This window comes from Pseudophryne corroboree, chromosome 1, assembly GCF_028390025.1.
Source record: "Pseudophryne corroboree isolate aPseCor3 chromosome 1, aPseCor3.hap2, whole genome shotgun sequence".
NCBI lineage: Eukaryota > Metazoa > Chordata > Amphibia > Anura > Myobatrachidae > Pseudophryne > Pseudophryne corroboree.
The window spans coordinates 446,256,190-446,277,474 of NC_086444.1; the positions used below are offsets into that span (position 1 = coordinate 446,256,190).

At 49.4% G+C, this 21,285-nt stretch overlaps 1 protein-coding gene across 1 annotated transcript in view; it reads left to right on the forward strand.

Moving 5' to 3' along the window:
- Positions 1–14,814, forward strand: part of OXA1L (OXA1L mitochondrial inner membrane protein) — a 37,899-nt gene extending 23,085 nt beyond the window's left edge. Inside the window, exon 10 of the mRNA XM_063913539.1 lies at positions 14,443–14,814. Coding sequence (XP_063769609.1) covers positions 14,443–14,543 — 101 coding nt within the window. The 3' untranslated portion in view covers positions 14,544–14,814. The remainder of the gene's footprint in view (positions 1–14,442) is intronic.
- Positions 14,815–21,285: the final 6,471 nt, after the last annotated feature.

The following is a 21,285-nucleotide window of genomic DNA, read 5'->3' on the forward strand; positions in this document are numbered from 1 at the left end:
GAAGAAAGAAGACTTCAAAGGCGGCAGAGGTAATGCGCAGCGGTAGCGCTGCGCGCCATTGCTCCCACACACCACACACACTGCAGGCACGAATGGGTGCAGGGCACAGGGGGGGCGCCCTGGGCAGCAATATTATACCTCTAGGACTGGCTAGTACATATATAGGCTGCGGAGGCAGTATATATTAAAATCCCCCGCCAGTATTACAAAATTGAGCGGGACCGAAGCCCGCCGCTGGGGGGGCGGAGCTTGATCCCACAGCACTAACCAGCGCCATTTTCTCAACAGAGCACTGCAGAGAAGCTGGCTTCCCGGACTCTCCCCTGCTGAACACAGTGACACAGGGCAGAAAAGAGGGGGGGGGGGGGGGGCGGCGGCGGCATTTGTAAGGCGCAGTGAGTGTATTATATACAGATAATTATATATAAAAGCGCTATTTATCTGGGAATATTGTTTCCAGTGTGAGCTGGCGCTGGGTGTGTGCTGGCATACTCTCTCTCTGTCTCTCCAAAGGGCCTTATTGGGGAACTGTCTCCATATAAATATATCCCTGTGGGGGTGTTGGTACGAGTGTGTCGCCATGTCTGAAGCGGAAGGCTCATCTAAGGAGGAGGTGGAGCAGATTGTGGTGTCTCCGTCGGCAACGCCGACACCTGATTGGTTGGACATGTGGAATGTTTTAAATGCAAATGTGACTATTACATAAAAGGATGGACAAAGCAGAGTCCAGGGAAAAAAGCAGGGAGTCAATCCATGGCTTTAGCTGTGTCACAGGGCCCTTCAGGGTCCCAAAAACGTCCTCTATCCCAAATAGAAGACACTGATACGACACGGATTCTGACTCCAGTGTCGACTACGATGATGAAAGGTTACACCCAAGGGTGGCCAAAAGTATTCATTATATGATTATTGCAATAAAAGATGTGTTGCATATCACAGATGACCCCTCTGTCCCTGACACGAGGGTATGCATGTTTAAGGAAAAGAAACCTGAGGTAACCTTTCCCCCATCTCATGAGCTAAACGAGTTATTTGAAAAAGCTTGGGAAACTCCAGATAAAAAAACTGCAGATTCCCAAGAGGATTCTTATGGCGTATCCTTTTCCGGCACAGGACAGGGTACGGTGGGAATCCTCGCCCAGGGTGGACAAGGCTTCAACGCGCTTGTACAAGAAGGTGGCGCTACAGTCTCCGGACACGGCAGCCCACAAGGATCCTGCTGATCGCAGACAGGAAACTACCTTAAAATCTATTTATACACATACGGGTGCTTTACTCAGGCCGGCAATAGCATCGGCATTGGTATGTAGCGCAGTTGCAGCTTGGACAGATACTTTGTCAGCTGACATGATACCCTAGAAAGGGATACTATTTTATTGACCTTAGGTCACATTAAAGACGCAGTCTTATATATGAGAGACGCTCAGAGACGTTGGGCTGCTAGGTTCGAGAGCCAACGCCATGGCGATTTCGGCTAGGCGAGCCCTGTGGACCCGCCAATGGACAGGTGATGCCGACTCAAAGAGGCATATGGAGGTTTTACCTTACAACGGTGAGGTTTTATTTGGAGAAGGTCTCGCGGACATGGGTTTCACAGCTACCGCGGGTGAATCTACTTTTTTGCCTTTTGTTCCACCACAGCAAAAAACTCCACAATATCAGATGCAGTCCTTTCGGTCGCATAAGTCCAGAAGAGGTCGGGGCTCATCCTTCCTCGCCAGAGGTAAGGGTAGAGGGAAAAGAACGCCTGCTACGGCTAGTTACCAGGAGCTGAAGTCCTCCCCGGCTTCCACTAAATCCACCGCATGACGCTGGGGCTCCGCTGAGGGAGTCCACACCGGTGGGGGCACGTCTTCGACTCTTCAGCCAGGTCTGGATTCTGTCAGACGTGGATCCTTGGGCGCTGGAAATTGTGTCCCAAGGCTACAAACTGGAATTCGAAGAGGTACCTCCTCGCCGATTTTTCAAGTCTGCCTTGCCAGCTGCTCCCCCAGAGAGGGAAATACTGTTACTTGCTGTTGACACAGCTTCTGAATTGCAGCTGATTATCAAGGTTCCCCTAGTCCAACAGGGGAAAGGTTACTATTCAACCCTGTTCGTGGTCCCGAAACCGGATGGCTCGGTCAGACCCATTTTAAATCTAAAATCCCTAAACCTGTATTTAAAAAGTTCAAATTCAAAATGGAATCGCTCCGGGCAGTGATCTCCAGCCTGGAAGGGAGGGATTTTATGGTGTCGCTAGACATGAAGGATGCATACCTTCATGTCCCCATATATCCTCCTCATCAGGAGTACCTGAGATTCGCTGTACAGGACTGTCATTACCAGTTTCAGACGTTGCCGTTTGGGCTTTCCACGGCCCCGAGGATTTTCACCAAGGTGATGGCGGAGATGATGGTGCTCCTGCGCAGGCAGGGAGTCACCATTATCCCGTACTTGGACGATCTCCTGATAAAAGTGAGATCGAGAGATCAATTGCTGAAAAGCGTGTCGCTCTCCCTGAGAGTGCTACAACAGCGCGGTTGGATTCTAAATCTGCCAAAGTCTCAATTGATTCCAACGACTCGTTTATCATTCCTAGGCATGATTCTGGACACGGAACAGAAGAGGGTTTTTCTCCCAATGGAAAAAGCCCAGGATCTCCAGAACATGGTCAGAGACCTGCTAAAACCAAAAAGAGTGTCTGTTCATCAATGCACTCGAGTTCTGGGAAAAATGGTGGCAGCCTACGAGGCCATCCCCTTCTGCAGGTTCCATGCGAGGACATTTCAGTGGGACCTTCTGGACAAGTGGTCCGGGTCCCATCTACAAATACATTGGAAGATAAGCCTGTCCCCCAGGGCCAGGGTGTCTCTCCTGTGGTGGCTGCAGAGTGCTCACCTTCTAGAGGGTCGCAGGTTCGGCATTCAAGACTGGACGCAAGCCTCCGAGGATGGGGAGCAGTCACACAAGGAAGGAATTTTCAGGGACTATGGTCAAGCCAGGAGGCTTGTCTACACATCAACGTACTGGAATTGAGGGCCATATACAACGGCCTACGACAAGCGGAGAATCTTCTTCGCGACCTACCGGTTCGGATTCAATCAGACAACGTCACAGCCGTGGCTCATGTAAACCGCCAAGGCGGGACAAGGAGCAGAGTGGCAATGGCGGAAGTCACCAGGATTCTTCGCTGGGCGGAAAATCACGTAAGCGCTCTATCAGCAGTCTTCATTCCGGGAGTGGACAACTGGGAAGCAGACTTCCTCAGCAGACACTATCTCCATCCAGGAGAGTGGGGACTTCATCAAGAAGTTTTTGCAGAGATAACAATTGGGGACTTCCTCAAGTAGACATGATGGCGTCACGCCTCAACAAGAAGCTTCGGAGGTATTGTGCCAGGTCAAGGGACCCTCAGGTAGTAGCGGTGGATGCCCTGGTGACACCATGGGTGTTTCAGTCGGTCTGTGTGTTCCCTCCTCTTCCTCTCATCTCAAAAATATTGAGAATCATAAGATGAAAAAGAGTGCAGACAATACTCATTGTTCCAGATTGGCCTCGACGGGCCTGGTATTCAGATCTTCAGGAAATGCTCACAGAAGATCCGTGGCCTCTTCCTCTCAGGGAGGACCTGTTGCAGCAGGGGCCCTGCGTGTTCCAAGACTTACCGCGGTTACATTTGACGGCATGGCGGTTGAACACCGAATCCTAGCTGGGAAAGGTATTCCGGAAGAAGTCATCCCTACGCTGATAAAGGCTAGGAAGGAGGTGACGGCGAAACATTATCACCGTATCTGGAGGAAGTATGTATCTTGGTGTGAAGCCAGGAATGCTCCTACGGAAGATTTCCATCTGGGCCGTTTTCTCCACTTTCTACAGACAGGAGTGGATATGGGCCTGAAGTTAGGGCCGAAATCTGTACCTTAATGGAGCCTATCTATTTTCTTTCAGAAGAAATTTGCTTCTCTTCCAGAAGTCCAGACTTTTGTAAAGGGAGTGCTGCACATCCAGCCTCCTTTTGTGCCCCCAGTGGCACCATGGGACCTTAACGTGGTGTTACGGTTCCTAAATTCTCACTAGTTTGAACCGCTTCAGACGGTTGAATTAAAATTTCTCACTTGGAGGTGGTTATGTTGTTGGCCTTGGCACTTGCGAGTCGGGTGTCCGAATTGGCGGCCTTGTCTCACAAGAGCCCCTATCTGATTTTCCATATGGATAGAGCGGAGTTGAGGACTCGTCCTCAATTTTTGCACAAGGTGGTTTCATCATTTCATATGAACCAGCCTATTGTGGTGCCTGTGGCTACGGGTGACTTGGAGGATTCCAAGTCCCTGGATGTAGTCAGGGCCTTAAAAATCTATGCAGCCAGGACGGCTCGGGTTAGGAAAACAGAGGCACTGTTTGTCCTGTATGCAGCCAACAAACTTGGCGCTCCTGCTTCAAAGTAGACTATTGCTCGCTGGATCTGTAACACGATTCAGCAGGCTCATTCTACGGCTGGATTGCCGTTACCAAATTCGGTAAAGGCCCATTCCACTAGGAAGGTGGGCTCTTCTTGGGCGGCTGCCCAAGGCGTCTCGGCTTTACATCTTTGCCGAGCAGCTACCTGTTTGGGTTCAAACACTTTTTTGCAAAGTTCTATAAGTTTGTTACCTTGGCTGATGCGGACCTTGCGTTTGCTCAGTCTGTGCTGCAGAGTCGTCCGCACTCTCCCGTCTGGTCTGGAGCTTTGGTATAAACCCCATGGTCCTTACGGAGTCCCCAGCATCCTCTAGGACGTAAGAGAAAATAAGATTTTAAACCTACCGGTAAATCTTTTTCTCTTAGTCTGTAGAGGATGCTGGGCGCCCGTCCCAGTGCGGACTATTTTCTGCAAGGCTTGTATATAGTTATTGCTTACATAAGGGTTATGTTAGAGTTGAAATCAGTCGTTGCCTGATACTGTTTTGTTCATACTGTTAACTGGTTGCGTATATTCCAGGTTATACGGTGTGGATGGTGTAGGCTGGTAGGAGTATGAATCTTGCCCTTGGATTAACAAAAATCCTTTCCTCGTACTGTCCGTCTCCTCTGGGCACAGTTCTCTAACTGCGGTCTGGAGGAGGGGCATAGAGGGAGGAGCCAGTGCACACCCATTCTAAAGTTTCTTTATAGTGCCCATGTCTCCTGCGGAGCCAGTCTATACCCCATGGTCCTTACGGAGTCCCCAGCATCCTCTACGGACTAGGAGAAAAAGATTTACCGGAAGGTTTAAAGTCTTATTATTTGTAGTACTGAAACCGGACTGTTCGGTAAGACCGATTTTGAATCTAAAATCGTTGAACCCATAGTTACGAGTGTTCAAATTCAAGATGGAGTCTCGCAGAGCGGTGATCTCAGGTCTGGAGGAGGGGGAATTCCTAGTGTCTTTGGATATCAAGGATGCGTACCTTCACATTCCGATCTGGCCGCCTCACCAAGCTTATCAGTTTGCACTGCAGGACTGTTACTACCAGTTCCAGGCCCTGCCATTTGGTCTCTCCACGGCACCGAGGGTGTTCACCAAGGTGATGGCAGAGATGATGATCCTCTTTCGCAAGCAGGGAGTGAACATAATTCCGTACCGGGACGATCTTCTGATAAAGGCACCGTCCAGGGAAAGGTTGTTGGACAGCATTGGTCTTGCAACCAAACTATTCCTGGATCACGGGCGGATTCTAAATCTCCCGAAATCTCACTTAGAGCCAACTCGGAGGCTCCCATTTCTGGGAATGATACTGGACACAGTCGTATAAAGTTTCTCTTACGTCCTAGAGGATGCTGGGGTCCACATTAGTACCATGGGGTATAGACAGGTCCACTAGGAGCCTTGGGCACTTTAAGAAATCAATAGTGTGCACTGGCTCTTCCCTCTATGCCTCTCCTACCAGACTCTGTTTAGAAAATGTGCCCGGAGGAGCCGGTCACAGCTAGAGGAGCTCCAGAGGTTTTCCAGTAAACTGTTATTTTAGAGTTGGTTGTTTTTTTGTTTGTTTTTTTGTACAGGGGGGCTGCTGGCAACGGCCTCCCTGCAGCGTGGGGCTAAGAGGAAGGGGGGGGGGGGGGGGGGAGGGAGTAGTGTCTGCCCTGCGGGGTCTGAGCCACTTACTCCGCTGACAGGACACTGAGCTCCTGAGAGGATAGATTGTTCCCCGCCACAGGGGATCGCTCACCCCAGCAGCATGCCTCCAACCCCTTACAGGTCTGAAGATTGTGGCGAGTAAGACACCAACCCCCCCCCCAAGCGGGGGGCCGGTGTGAAGATGGCAGCAGCAGGGTACTGCGCTCCGGGATGGCGCGGTGAGGGGCGCCCTGGGCCAGCGCTTACACCCTACGCTGGTCACAAAGCCTGTCTGGGTCCCCGGATCTCAGCCAGCATCAATCCTCAGGCCAGTATAATCAGATGAAGAGCGGGAAGACACGTCCATTTTGGGGACGAAGCTTCTCCTCAGAGTGGACCCAGCAGCGTTCAGGCCATTTTCCTGCCTGCATAGCGCTGATCAGGAGAAAGAAGGTCCCTCCACAGCAACTCCAGCTGTCTCTCACGGTACCAGGGGGTTGAAGAAAGGGGGGGGGGGGCTGCAATACGACTGTGTATCCTATTAAGGTGCACAGTCAGCGCTGACGAGGGGTCTCCCTGTGGTTAAAAGCGCTGTGTGTGAGTTGGCTCCAATCTCTGTCCCTCTTGCCATTCTTGGGGGGGACACACACTCTGTCTGCCCTCCCCTGTGTGTGTGTGGGGGGAGTGTTTTGTGGTCTCCTTTAGCCATGTCCAGGGACATATGTCCTCCCAGGATGGGTTCACCACGGCTGGCCGGCGGTCGGGCTCCCGGCGACCAGCATCCCGGCGCCGGGAGCCCGACCGCCGGCTTACCGACAGCTTGGCGAGCGCAAATGAGCCCCTTGCGGGCTCACTGCGCTCGCCACGCTACGGGCACGGTGGCGCGCTACGCGCGCCACACTATTTTATTCTCCCTCTATGGGGGTCGTGGACCCCCACGAGGGAAAATAAGTGTCGGTATGCCGGCTGTCGGGCTCCCGGCGCCGGTATACTGAGCGCCGGGAGCCCGATCGCCGGCAAACAGAAGACCACCCCCCAGGATGATCCCATTCCATGTAATGTTTAGCACAGATTCCGGCAAGGGAACCTGAGTGGTTTTCCTCTATCAAATCTTGGATTTCTCAGATTTCAGATAGGGTTGCAAGTGATGAATCCGCATCCCAGGTATTACAGAACTCTATGTAAGTATGGCCCAATTCTGGTACCTCAAGACGCTCCGCTATATACCCCCACAAACGTGCGCTTGTTCATGTCATGCAAGATGACACTGATACCGATTCTGATACCACAGACGATACTGGGGATGTGTTGCGGGGGTCTGCCTCTCTTGCAAAGGGGGTGCAATTGATGATAGAGGCTATCAGGGATGTATTGAATATTAATGATACAACACCTGAGCAGGTTGAGGAGGATTTTTTCACTGAAAATAAGAAAACCTTGCTAACCTTCCCTGCGTCAAAGGAATTGAATGCTATATTTGAGAAAGCATGGGAAAACCCTGAGAAAAAATTCCAGATCCCTAAAAGGGTCCAGGTGGCATTTCCTTTCCCTGAGGAGGATGGGGAAAAAATGGGAAAGCCCACCAATTGTTGACGCATCGGTGTCCAGACTCCCCAAAAAGGTGGTTTTGCCTGTTCCGGGATCTACCGCCTTAAAGGAGCCGGCTGATCGAAAGATTGATAATACACTTAAATCAATGTACACAGCTTCGGGGGCCATATTACGTCCCACTATTGCTAGTGCATGGATTGCAAAAGCTATTGTGAAATGGTCTGGCACCTTACTTGAGGGTTTGGATACAATGGAGAAGGATGATGTTAAATTGTTTTTGCGTAACATTCACGATTCAGCAGGTTTTATGGTAGAATCCATGAAAGACCTGGGTTCCATGGCTGCGGGGATCTCTTCCATGTCTGTTTCAGCTCGTCGGGGACTGTGGCTGCGCCAGTGGTTGGCCGACGCGTAATCCAGGAAAAGTGTGGAGTCCCTACCCTACACAGGTCAGGCTCTCTTTGGGGAGTCTTTGGATGCGTGGATATCCATGGCTACGGCGGTAAGTCTCCGTTCCTTCCCTCAGCTGCACCTGCTCCAAAGAAATCCTTCTCTTAATCAGCATAGCAGTCCTTTCGGCCTAACAAGCCTAGAAAGGCCAAGTGGTCCAATACCTTCTTTAGGGGAGGTCGAGCTGAATCCAATTCCCAGGAATCTAAGCCTGCTTCCAGTATGCCGAAGTCTTCTGCATGACGGTGGACTGCACGGCCTGGAGGTGGGGCCAGTGGGAGCGAGGCTTAGACAGTTCAGTCACGTCTAGCTTGGATCCATGGGTGATAGATATTGTGTCCCAGGGATACAGGTTGGAATTTCAAAATCTCCCTCCTCACCAATTTTTAAAATCAGGCTTGCCAGCTGTGCTGGCGGACAGGACTGTCTTACAAGCAGCGGTTCAGAAGTTGGTGGAGGCACAGGTCATTGTGCCAGTGCCTCCTCATTCGCAAGCCACGGATTACTATTCCAACCTTCTCGTGGTACCGAAACCGGATGGCTCGGTCAGGCCCATTCTGAACCTAAAGTCACTGAACCCTTTTCTGAAGGAGTTCAAGTTCAAAATGGAGTCTTTCAGGGCGGTGATGTCAGGTCTGGAAGAAGGGGAATTCCTGGTATCCCTGGATATCAAGGATGCGTACCTCCACATTCCGATTTGGCTACCGCATCAGGCTTAGCTCCATTTTGCATTACTGGACTTTCATTTCCAGTTCCAGACCCTGCCATTCGGCCTCTCTACAGCACCAAGGGTGTTCACCAAGGTGATGGCGGAGATGATGGTTCTATTCCGAAAACGGGGTGAACATCATTCCGTATTTAGACGATCTACTGATAAAAGCATCGTCCAAGGAGGAGCTGTTGTAGTCCATTGTACTCACAACCCGCCTACTCAGAGTTCACAGTTGGATTCTGAACCTTCCAAAATCTCATTTGGAACCAACCCGGAGGTTGTCTTTTCTGGGGATGATCCTCGACACGAAAGTGCAGGGGGTGTTTCTTCCGCAGGACAAGACGTTGGTGATACAAACAATGGTTCGGGATGTCCTGAAGCCAGCCCGGGTGTCGGTTCATTCGCCCTTTGGGGAAGATGGTGGCCTCTTACAAGGCTCTCCAGTACGGGAGGTTCCGTGCTCGGGCCTTCCAACTGGATCTCCTGGACAAGTGGTCAGGACCTCATCTCCACATGCACCAGAGAATTCTTCTGTTGCCAAAGGCCAGGATTTCACTCCTCTGGTGGCTCCAATTGGCTCACCTGGAGGGCCGCAGGTTCGGGATTCAGGGCTGGGTCCTTCTGACCACAGATGCGAGCCTCCGGGGCTGGGTTGCAGTCACTCAAGGGGAAACCTTGCAAGGAAGGTGGTCAAGTCTGGAAGCCGGCCTGCCGATCAACATCCTGGAACTAAGAGCCGTCTACAACAGTCTTCTAAGAAATTGGGCCATTCAAGTGCAGTCGGACAATGTAACGATGGTGGCTTACATAAACCGACAGGGCGGAAAGAAAAGCAGATCTGCGATGTCAGAGGTGACAAAAAACCTCCTCTGGGCAGAAATACACGCGTTGGCGCTCTCTGCAATCTTCATTCCGGGAGTGTACAACTGAGAAGCAGACTTCCTCAGCAGGATCTCCATCCGGGGGAGTGGGTCTCCATCCGGAGGTGTTCAAGGAAATAACAGACCTTTGGGGGTTACCCCAAATAGACATGATGGCCTCTCGTCTCAACAAGAAGCTTCAATGCTATTATTCCAGATCGAGGGACCCACAAGCAGTGGCAGTGGACGCCCTGGTGTCTCTGTGGGTGTTCCAGTCGGTGTATGTGTTTCCACCACTCCCACTCATTCCAAGAGTTCTAAAGCTCGTAAGGAGAACGAGTTCAAGCGATCCTCACTGCTCCAGACTGGCCAACGCGGGCTTGGTACGCGGACCTTCGGAATCTCTTGCAGGAAGAGCTGAAGCCTCTTCCTCTTCGGGAGGACCTGCTGCAGTAGGGGCCGTTCGCCTATCAAGACTTACCGCAGCAACGTTTGACGGCATGGAGGTTGAACGCCTGATCCTAGCTCGGAAGGGCATTCCGAAGAAGGTCATTCCTACCCTGGTACAGGCTAGGAAATGGGTAACGTCTAAACATTACCATCGTATTTGGAAGAAATGTGTCTCTTGGTGCGAGTCCAAGAAGTTTCCTGCGGTGGAGTTTCAACTGGGACGGTTTCTCCTCTTCCTGCAAGCAGGTGTGGACATGGGCCTGAGGTTGGGATCTGTGAAGGTCCAGATTTTGGCCCTGTCCATTTTCTTCCAGAAACAATTGGCTGCCCTCCCTGAGGTTCAGACTTTTTTTGAAGGGAGATTTGCACATCCAACCTCCCTTTTGTACTGCCTACGTCGCCTTGGGACCTTAACGTGGTGTTGCAGTTTCTCCAGTCGGACTGGTTTGAGCCTCTACAGGAGGTTGAGGTCAAATTTCTTACATGGAAGGCTGTCATATTGTTGGCCTTAGCTTCTGCTAGACGTGCGTCAGAATTGGGGGCTTTGTCCTGTAAAAACCCTTACTTGATATTCCACGAAGATATAGCTGAGCTCCGGACACGTCAGCAGTTTCTTCCAAAGGTTGTGTCAGCATTTCATATCTACCAACCTATTGTGGTGCCAGTGGCTACTGACTCCTCAATTTCGTCAAAGTCCTTGGATGTGGTGAGGGCTTTGAGAATCTATGTGAAGAGGACTGCTCGTCACAGAAAATCTGACTTTTTTGTTTGTCCTATATAATCCCAAGAAAATTTGGTGCACTGCTTCAAAGCAGACTTTATCTTGCTGGATTAGGTTCACTATCCAGCATGATTACTCTACGGCAGGCTTGCCGTGTCCAAAATCTGTTAAGGCCCACTCAACTCGTAAGGTGGGTTCTTCCTGGGCGGCTGCCCGGGGTGTCTCAGCGTTACAACTTTGCCGAGCGGCAACTTGGTCTGGGTCGAACACGTTCACTAAGTTATACAAGTTCGATACTTTGACTGAATTTCAGATCATCAGAGGCCAATCAGTTCCGCAGGAGCCTCCACGCTCTCCCTCCCATTCTGGGAGCTTTGGTACATCCCCATGGTACTAATGTGGACCCCAGCATCCTCTAAATCTTAAGAAAAAATAGGATTTTGGTTACCCACCGGTAAATCCTTTTCTCGTAGTCCGTAGAGGATCCTGGGCGCCCGCCCAGCGCTTAGTTTTCCTGCAATTGTTATCTGGTTCAGTACAAATTTGTTTTAGCAAGGAACTGCATTGTTACTTAAGTACTGTTTCAGCGGTTGCTGAGTTCTCAAGCTATGTTAGCTTGATGTGCCTTGTATGTGTGAGCTGGTATGAATCTCGCCACTATCTGTGTTAAATCCTTCTCTCGAAGATGTCCGTCTCATCGGGCACAGTTTCTAGACTGAGTCTGGTAGGAGGGGCATGGAGGGAGGAGCCAGCCCACACTCAAACTCTTAGTGACAATGGCTCCTGATGGACCCGTCTATACCCCATGGTACTAATATGGACCCCAGCATCCTCTATGGACTACGAGAAAAGGATTTACCGGTAGGTAACCAAAATCCTATTTTTTTTTTCTTCTGTTGGAAAAGGCGTTTGTAATCCAGTCGATGGTTCGGGATGTCCTGAAGCCAACCCGGATATCGATGCATCTATGCATTCGCCTTCTGGGGAAAATGGTGGCCTCTTACGAGGTGCTTCAGTACGGAAGGTTTCATGCAAAGGCCCTTCCAGCTGGATCTGTTGGACAAATGGTCCGGATCGCATCTTCACATGCACCAGAGGATCCGTCTGTCGCCAAAGGCCAGGATCTCCCTTCTGTGGTGGCTACAGACTTCTCACCTAATCAAGGGCCGACAGTTCAGGATTCAGAATTGGATTCTGCTAACCACAGACGCAAGCCGCAGAGGTCGGGGTGCGGTCACCCAGGGGGTGCAGTTTCAAGGAAGATGGTCCAGTCAAGAAGTCGTCCTTCCAATCAACATTCTGGAACTCGGGGCTGTATACAATGCCCTTCTGCAGGCCTCATATCTTCTTCAGTGTCAGGCCATTCCGGTTCCGTCGGACAATGTGACGGCAGTAACGTACATAAACCGACAGGGTGGAACGAAAAACAGAGCAGCAATGTCAGTTATCAAGAATTCTCCTCTGGGCAGAAAAACACGCTGTGGCGTTGTCGGCGGTCTTCATTCCAAGGGTAGACAACTGGGAAGCAGACTTCCTCAGCAAACACGACCTGCACCCAGGGGGTGGGTCCTTCACCCGGAGGTGTTCATGTGCTTGACACATTGATGGGGATGTCCACAAATTGACATGATGGCCTCTCATCTCAACAAGAAGCTCAAGCGGTATTGTTCCAGGTTGAGAGACCCACAGGCAGCGGCAGTGAACGCTCTGACAACTCCATCGGTCTATCAGATGGTGTACGTGTTCCCTCCACTTCCGCTGATCCCAAGAATTCTGAAAAGAATAAAAATGGAAAAAGTTCAAGCAATTCTCATTGCTCCGGGCTGGCCAAGAAGGGCCTGGCACGTGGACCTTCTGGAGATGCTCCTGGAAGATCCGTAGCCTCTACCTCTTCGCAAGGATCTCCTGCGACACGGGGCGTTCGTCTATCAAGACTTAACACTGCTACGTTTGACGGCATGGAAGTTGAACGGCTGATTCTAGCCACGAGAGGCATCCCTGATCAGGTCTTCCCGACTATGATCCAAGCCAGGAAGGGGGTAACGTCTAAACATTACCACCGTATTTGGAAGAAATATGTCTCTTGGTGTGAGAGCAGATAATTTTCTGCTGTGGAATTCATCTGGGACGTTTCCTGCTCTTTCTGTAGTCGGGTGTGGATGTGGGCCTACGTCTGGGCTCCATAAAAGTCCAGATTTCGGCCTTGTCCATTTTCTTTCAGAAACAATTGTCGTCTCTTCCTGAGGTCCAGACGTTCTTGAAATGGGTTCTGCACATCCAGCCTCCCATGGCACCTTGGGATCTCAATTTGGTGCTGCAATTCCTCCAGTCGGACTGGTTTGAACTGTTACAGGAGGTAGACGTAAAATATCTTACGTGGAAAACCGTCACACTGTTGGCCTTGGCTTCAGCAAGATGTGCGTCGTAGCTGGGGGCATTGTTTCACAAGAGCCCCTATTTAATCTTCCATGACGACAGAGCTGAACTCGGGACTCGTCAGCAATTTCTTCCTAAGGTGGTGTCTGCGTTTCACATCAACCAACCAATTGTGGTTCCAGTTGTTACTTCATAGTCTTTGGATGTTGTGAGGGCTTTGAAGGTGTATGTGAAGAGAACAGCTCGTCACAGGAAATCGGACTCGCTGTTTGTTCTTTATGATCCCAATAAGATTAGGGGTCCTGCTTCAAGGCAGTCAATTGCACGCTGGATCAGGCTCACTATCCAGCATGCTTATTCCACGGCAGGATTGCCGATTCCAATATCTGTACAGGCCCACTCGATTAGGTCAGTGGGTTCTTCTTGGGCGGCTGCCCGTGGTGTCTCAGCCATACAGCTCTGTCGAACAGCTACTTGGTCAGGTTCAAACACATTTGCAAAGTTCTAGAAGTTCGATACCTTGGCATCTGAGGACCTTCAGTTTGGTCAATAAGTTCTGCAGGACCCTCAGCACTCTCCCGTCCGGTTTGGGAGCTTTGGTACTTCCCCATGGTACTAAATGGATCCCCAGTATCCTCTAGGACGTAAGAGAAAATAGGATTTTAATTACCTACCGTTAAATCCTTTTCCCGCCCAGTGCTTCGTTCGTCCTGCACTGTTATTTGGTTAAGTATTGTAAAGCGCTGCGGAATATGTGTGCGCTATATAAATAACTGGTAATAAATAAATAACAATAAATGTTGTTTGGTTCAGCTGTTGCTGTTCCTGTTCCAAGTTTGGTTAGCATTGCTTTCCTCTTGTTTGTGTGTGCTGGTTCGGAATCTCGCCACTATCCTTTTATATCCTTCTCTCAAAGTATGGCCGTTTCCTAGACTGAGTCTGGTAGGAGGGGCATAGAGGGAGGAGCCAGCCCACAATCTCATTCTTAAAGTGCCCATGGCTCCTAGTGGACCCGTCTATACCCATGGTACTAAATGGATCCCCAGTATCCTCTACAGACTACGAGAAAGGATTTACCGGTAGGTAATTCAAATCTTATTTTCTTAAGTTTCTTATATAGTGCAGCATATTCCGTTGCGCTAATTATGTAAATACATCTCCATTGTAATTTTGAGTATAACGCACCACTAATTGGACTGAAGTAGAGTAAAAAAATAAATTAAAAAAAAAACAAATTTTTCATTGAAATTTTATTTTTCTACAGGACCTCTGAGACAGACCTTTTCCCAGAATCCCTTGCAGGAGAGGAAAAAAATTCTTGTATCTGCAAAGAAATCGAAACCTTGGCAGGACACTATTGGATAGAATTGCAAACCATCTTTTAGTTCCTGGACTCTGCCAATCTGTTCTGTCAGGTTGTTGAACTCTGAAAGGAAATGACCTAGTAAATCACAGGATAAATAAATGGTGGATTATGTGCTGTGCATATTGGGGTATCCTTTTATTTGCACAGCTATAAGATGTAATTCTTTTCATGCAGGACAATTCAAGTAGGGCCGTTCTTACATTTCTTGCTGTAATTTATTTGGAAATCAAACGTGTGCTTAATATAAAAGAAGCTTTTGTAATTCCCTAATGTGACAAACCATGCCTTTGCTTCCACGTTTATTAATATATGCAAGTGGACATGTCGCTTTCTTTTTTTGTGCTACCATTTTAATTTAACACAGACTCCAAAGATCATTTTTCATAAAGAACAAGAAGAAATGGCAAATTCTATTTGGTATCAAACATTAGCCAACAGTTAGTAATGCACAGCACAGGGCATAATAAATGAGCTTGTATTTGTTTGAACTGGTTTCAAAGTTAAGAAAACAAACCAGCAATTTGGGCTCATTGATGGAGCTAGTGATGGACTGAGGTTACTCAGGTCTTTTTGTTAGTGAAAAATAATGCTCCTATATAACCTTCACTTTTCCAATAGCCACACCTCACTGGTGCCTTTGTTCAGGCCTTGGGAACCATGGCTGAAGCTTAATAACCGAAAGCAGCATAATAGTGTGGTAGCAGGGTTAGAGCTTTTCTCCTTGCTGGCTAATCGTGCTTCATAATTGACTACCCATGTGTGCCAGTCTTGCTTTGGTCATCTACCATTCTACTTTTTTGGCATCTTTCTTCTTATGTTCCCATTAGATTATAATAGCTTTGTTTCTCTATCGTCCTAGTGGATGCTGGGGTTCCTGAAAGGACCATGGGGAATAGCGGCTCCGCAGGAGACAGGGCACAAAAAGTAAAGCTTTAGGATCAGGTGGTGTGCACTGGCTCCTCCCCCTATGACCCTCCTCCAAGCCTCAGTTAGATTTTTGTGCCCGGCCGAGAAGGGTGCAATCTAGGTGGCTCTCCTAAAGAGCTGCTTAGAAAAGTTTAGCTTAGGTTTTTTATTTTACAGTGAGTCCTGCTGGCAACAGGATCACTGCAACGAGGGACTTAGGGGAGAAGAAGTGAACTCACCTGCGTGCAGGATGGATTGGCTTCTTGGCTACTGGACATTAGCTCCAGAGGGACGATCACAGGTACAGCCTGGATGGTCACCGGAGCCTCGCCGCCGGCCCCCTTGCAGATGCTGAAACGAGAAGAGGTCCAGAATCGGCGGCAGAAGACTCCTCAGTCTTCTTAAGGTAGCGCACAGCACTGCAGCTGTGCGCCATTTTCCTCTCAGCACACTTCACACGGCAGTCACTGAGGGTGCAGGGCGCTGGGAGGGGGGCGCCCTGGGAGGCAAATGAAAACCTTTTTTGGCTAAAAATACCTCACATATAGCCTCCGGGGGCTATATGGAGATATTTAACCCCTGCCAGAATCCGTTAAGAGCGGGAGACGAGGCCGCCGAAAAAGGGGCGGGGCCTATCTCCTCAGCACACAGCGCCATTTTCCCTCACAGAAAGGCTGGAGGGAAGGCTCCCAGGCTCTCCCCTGCACTGCACTACAGAAACAGGGTTAAAACAGAGAGGGGGGGCACTAATTTGGCGTTAGAAATATATAAAAAAGATGCTATAAGGGAAAACACTTATATAAGGTTGTCCCTATATAATTATAGCGTTTTTGGTGTGTGCTGGCAAACTCTCCCTCTGTCTCTCCAAAGGGCTAGTAGGTCCTGTCCTCTATCAGAGCATTCCCTGTGTGTGTGCTGTGTGTCGGTACGTGTGTGTCGACATGTATGAGGACGATGTTGGTGAGGAGGCGGAGCAATTGCCTGTAATGGTGATGTCACTCTCTAGGGAGTCGACACCGGAATGGATGGCTTATTTAGGGAATTACGTGATAATGTCAACACGCGCCAAGGTCGGTTGACGACATGAGACGGCCGACAAACAATTAGTACCGGTCCAGACGTCTCAAAAACACCGTCAGGGGTTTTAAAACGCCCGTTTACTTTAGTCGGTCGACACAGACACAGACAGGGACACTGAATCCAGTGTCGACGGTGAATAAACAAACGTATTCCTTATTAGGGCCACACGTTAAGGGCAATGAAGGAGGTGTTACATATTTCTGATACTACAAGTACCACAAAAGAGGGTATTATGTGGGATGTGAAAAAACTACCGTAGTTTTTCCTGAATCAGATAAATTAAATGAAGTGTGTGAGGATGCGTGGGTTCCCCCCGATAGAAAATATGGGCGGTATACCCTTTCCCGCCAGAAGTTAGGGCGCGTTGGGAAACACCCCTTAGGGTGGATAAGGCGCTCACACGCTTATCAGAACAAGTGGCGGTACCGTCTATAGATAGGGCCGTCCTCAAGGAGCCAGCTGACAGGAGGCTGGAAAAATATCATAAAAAGTATATACACACATACTGGTGTTATACTGCGACCAGCGATCGCCTCAGCCTGGATGTGCAGAGCTGGGGTGGCTTGGTCGGATTCCCTGACTAAAAATATTGATACCCTTGACAGGGACAGTATTTTATTGACTATAGAGCATTTAAAGGATGTATTTCTATATATGCGAGATGCACAGAGGGATATTTGCACTCTGGCATCAAGAGTAAGTGCGATGTCCATATCTGCCAGAAGATGTTTATGGACACGACAGTGGTCAGGTGATGCAGATTCCAAACGGCACAAAGGTGTATTGCCGTATAAAGGAAGAGGAGTTATTTGGGGTCGGTCCATCGGACCTGGTGGCCACGGCAACTGCTGGAAAATCCACCGTTTTTACCCTAAGTCACATCTCTGCAGAAAAAGACACCGTCTTTTCAGCTTCAGTCCTTTCGTCCCTATAAGAGTCATATCTGCCCAGGGATAGAGGAAAGGGAAGAAGACTGCAGCAGGCAGCCCATTCCCAGGAACAGAAGCGTTCCACCGCTTCTGACAAGCTCTCAGCATGACGCTGAGACCGTACAGGACCCCTGGATCCTACAAGTAGTATCCCAGGGGTACAGTTTGGAATGTCGAGACGTTTCCCCTGCGCAGGCTCCTGAAGGCTGCTTTACCAAGGTCTCCCTCCGACAAGGAGGCAGTATGGGAAAAAATTCACGAGCTGTATTCCCAGCAGGTGATAATTAAATTACCCCTCCTACAACAAGAAAAGGGGTATTATTCCACACTATATTGTGGTACTGAAGCCAGAAGGCTAGGTGAGACCTATTCTAAATCTGAAAAAATTTGAACACTTACAAAGGTTCAAATCAAGATGGAGTCACTCAGAGCAGTGATAACGAACCGGGAAGAAGGGGACTATCTGGTGTCCCGAGACATCAGGGATGCTTACCTCCATGTCCCAAATTTGCCCTTATCACTAAGGGTACCTCAGGTTCGTGGTACAGAACTGTCACTATCAGTTTCAGACGCTGCCGTTTGGATTGTCTACGGCACCCCGGGTCTTTACCAAGGTAATGGCCGAAATGATGGTTCTTCTTCGAAGAAAAGGCGTCTTAATTATCCCTTACTTGGACGATCTCCTGATAAGGGCAAAGTCCAGGGAACAGTGGGAGGTCGGAGTAGCACTATCTCGGATACTGTTACAACAGCAGGGGTGGATTCTAAAGATTCCAAAATCGCAGCTGATCCCGACAACAAGTCTCCTGTGCTTAGGGATGATTCTGGACACAGTCCAGAAAAAGGTGTTTCTCCCGGAAGAGAAAGCCAGGGAGTTATCCGAGCTAGTCAGGAACCTCCTAAAATCAGTGCATCATTGCACAAGGGCCATGGTAAAAAAAATGGTGACTTCCTTCGAAGCAATTCCAGTCGGCAGATTTCATGCAAGAACTTTTCAGTGGGATCTGCTGGACAAATGGTCCGGATCGCATCTTCAGATGCATCAGCGGATAACCCTATATCCAAGGACAAGGGTGTCTCTCCTGTGGTGGTTACAGAGTGCTCATCTTCTAGAGGGCCGCAGATTCGGCATTCAGTTTTGGATGTTGGTGACCACGGAGGCCAGCCCGAGAGGCTGGGGAGCAGTCACACAAGGAAAAAATTTCCAGGGAGTGTGATCAAGTCTGGAGATTTTTCTCCACATAAATATAGCTAAGGGTAAATTTATAATGCTCTAAGCTTAGCAAGACCTCTGCTTCAAGGTCAGCCGGTATTGATCCAGTGGGATAAAACATCACGGCAGTCGCCCACGTAAATAGACAGGGCGGCACAAGAAGCAGGAGGGCAGTGGCAAAAACTGCAAGGACTTTTCGCTGGGCGGAAAATCATGTGATAGCACTGTCAGCAGTGTTTCATTCCGGGAATGGAAACTGGGAAGCAGACTTCCTCAGTAGGCACGACCTCCACCCGGCAGAGTGGGAACTTCATGGGGAAGTTTTCCACATAATTGTAAACCGTTGGGAATTACCAAAGGTGGACATGATGGCGTCCCGTCTGAACAAAAAACGGGACAGGTATTGCGCCAGGTTGAGACCCTCAGGCAATAGCTGTGGACGTTCTGGTAACACCGTGGGTGTACCAGTCGGTGTATGTGTTCCATCCTCTGCTTTTCATACCTAAGGTACTGAGAATTATAAGACGTAGAGGAGTAAGAACTATACTCATGGCTCCGGATTGGCCAAGAAGGACTTGGTACCCGGAACTTCAAGAGATGCTCACAGAGGACTTATGGCCTCTGCCGCTAAGAAGGGACTTGTTTCAGCAAGTACCATGTCTGTTCCAAGACTTACCGCAGCTGCGTTTGACGGCATGGCGGTGGAACGCCGGATCCTAAGGGAAAAGGCATTCAGGAAGAGGTCATTCCTACCCTGGTCAAAGCCAGAAAGGAGGTGACCGCACAACATTATCGCCACATGTGGCGAAAATATGTTGCGTGGTGTGAGGCCAGGAAGGCCCCACGAAGAAATTTCAACTCGGTCGATTCCTGCATTTCTTGCAAACAGGAGTGTCTATGGGCCTCAAATTGGGGTCCATTAAGGTTCAAATTTCGGCCCTGTCGATTTTTCTTCCAGAAAGAATTGGCTTCAGTTCCTGAAGTCCAGAAGTTTGTCAAGGGAGTATTGCATATACAACCCCCTTTTGTGCCTCCAGTGGCACTGTGGGATCTCAACGTAGTTCTGGGATTCCTCAAAACACATTGGTTTAAAACCAGTCAAATCTGTGGATTTGAAGCATCTCACATGAAAAGTGAACATGCTCTTGGACCTGGCCTGGACCAGGCGAGTGTCAAATTGGTGGTTTTTTTCTCAAAAAAGCCCATATCTGTTTGTCCATTCGGACAGGGCAGAGCTGCGGACTCGTCCCCAGTTCTCTCCCTAAGGTGGTGTCAGTGTTTCACCTGAACCAGCTTATTGTGGTGTCTTGCGCCTACTAGGGACTTGGAGGACTCCAAGTTGCTAGATGTGGTCAGGGCCCTGAAAATATAGGTTCCAGGACGGCTGGAGTCAGGAAAACTGACTTGCTGTTATCCTGTATGCACCCAACAAACTGGGTGCTCTTGCTTTTAAGCAGACTTTTGCTAGTTGGATGTGTAATACAATTCAGCTTGCACATTCTGTGGCAGGCCTGCCACAGCCAAAATATGTAAATGCCCATTCCACAAGGAAGGTGGGCTCATCTTGGGCGGCTGCCCGAGGGGTCTCGGCTTTACAACTTTGCCGAGCGGCTATTTAGTCAGGGGCAAACACGTTTGTAAAATCCTACAAATTTGATACCCTGGCTAAGGAGGACCTGGAGTTCTCTCATTCGGTGCTGCAGAGTCATCTGCACTCTCCCGCCCGTTTGGGAGCTTTGGTATAATCCCCATGGTCCTTTCAGGAACCCCAGCATCCACTAGGACGATAGAGAAAATAAGAATTTACTTACCGATAATTCTATTTCTCGGAGTCCGTAGTGGATGCTGGGCGCCCATCCCAAGTGCGGATTATCTGCATTACTTGTACATAGTTACAAAAATCGGGTTATTATTGTTGTGAGCCATCTTTTCAGAGGCTCCGCTGTTATCATACTGTTAACTGGGTTCAGATCACAGGTTGTACAGTGTGGCTGGTATGAGTCTTACCCGGGATTCATAAATCCTTCCTTATTGTGTACGCTCGTCCGGGCACAGTACCTAACTGAGGCTTGGAGGAGGGTCATAGGGGGAGGAGCCAGTGCACACCACCTGATCCTAAAGCTTTACTTTTTGTGCCCTGTCTCCTGCGGAGCCGCTATTCCCCATGGTCCTTTCAGGAACCCCAGCATCCACTACGGACTCCGAGAAATAGAATTATCGGTAAGTAAATTCTTATTTTTGCATAGATTTTCGTTTCTTTATTTTGTTTTGTCCCACTTGCTTCCTTCCTGCTCTTCTCTTGCTAGCTTTTCTCCATAGTTAGTGTATTTGGTATATTCAATTGCAGTCGAAAGCTGCCGTCTGTCAGAAAGAAGGCAGTTTTCAACTTTTTTAGGTCAGAAGGGGTTCCGATCTATTCAGTATACCTCAAAATTATCCGACAAGTCGGAATTTCATGTGGAGCGGAGGAGGAGATGGGGAGAGCAGCAGGGAGACGAGGGATAGCAGCGTTAGCAGGAGGATCGGGCACCGCCGCTGGTCACGGCAGCGTCCACCCGGCTCCAGCAAACAAGGTCCCAATTGCTGGAGCCGGGTAGACACTGCCGTGAGGTC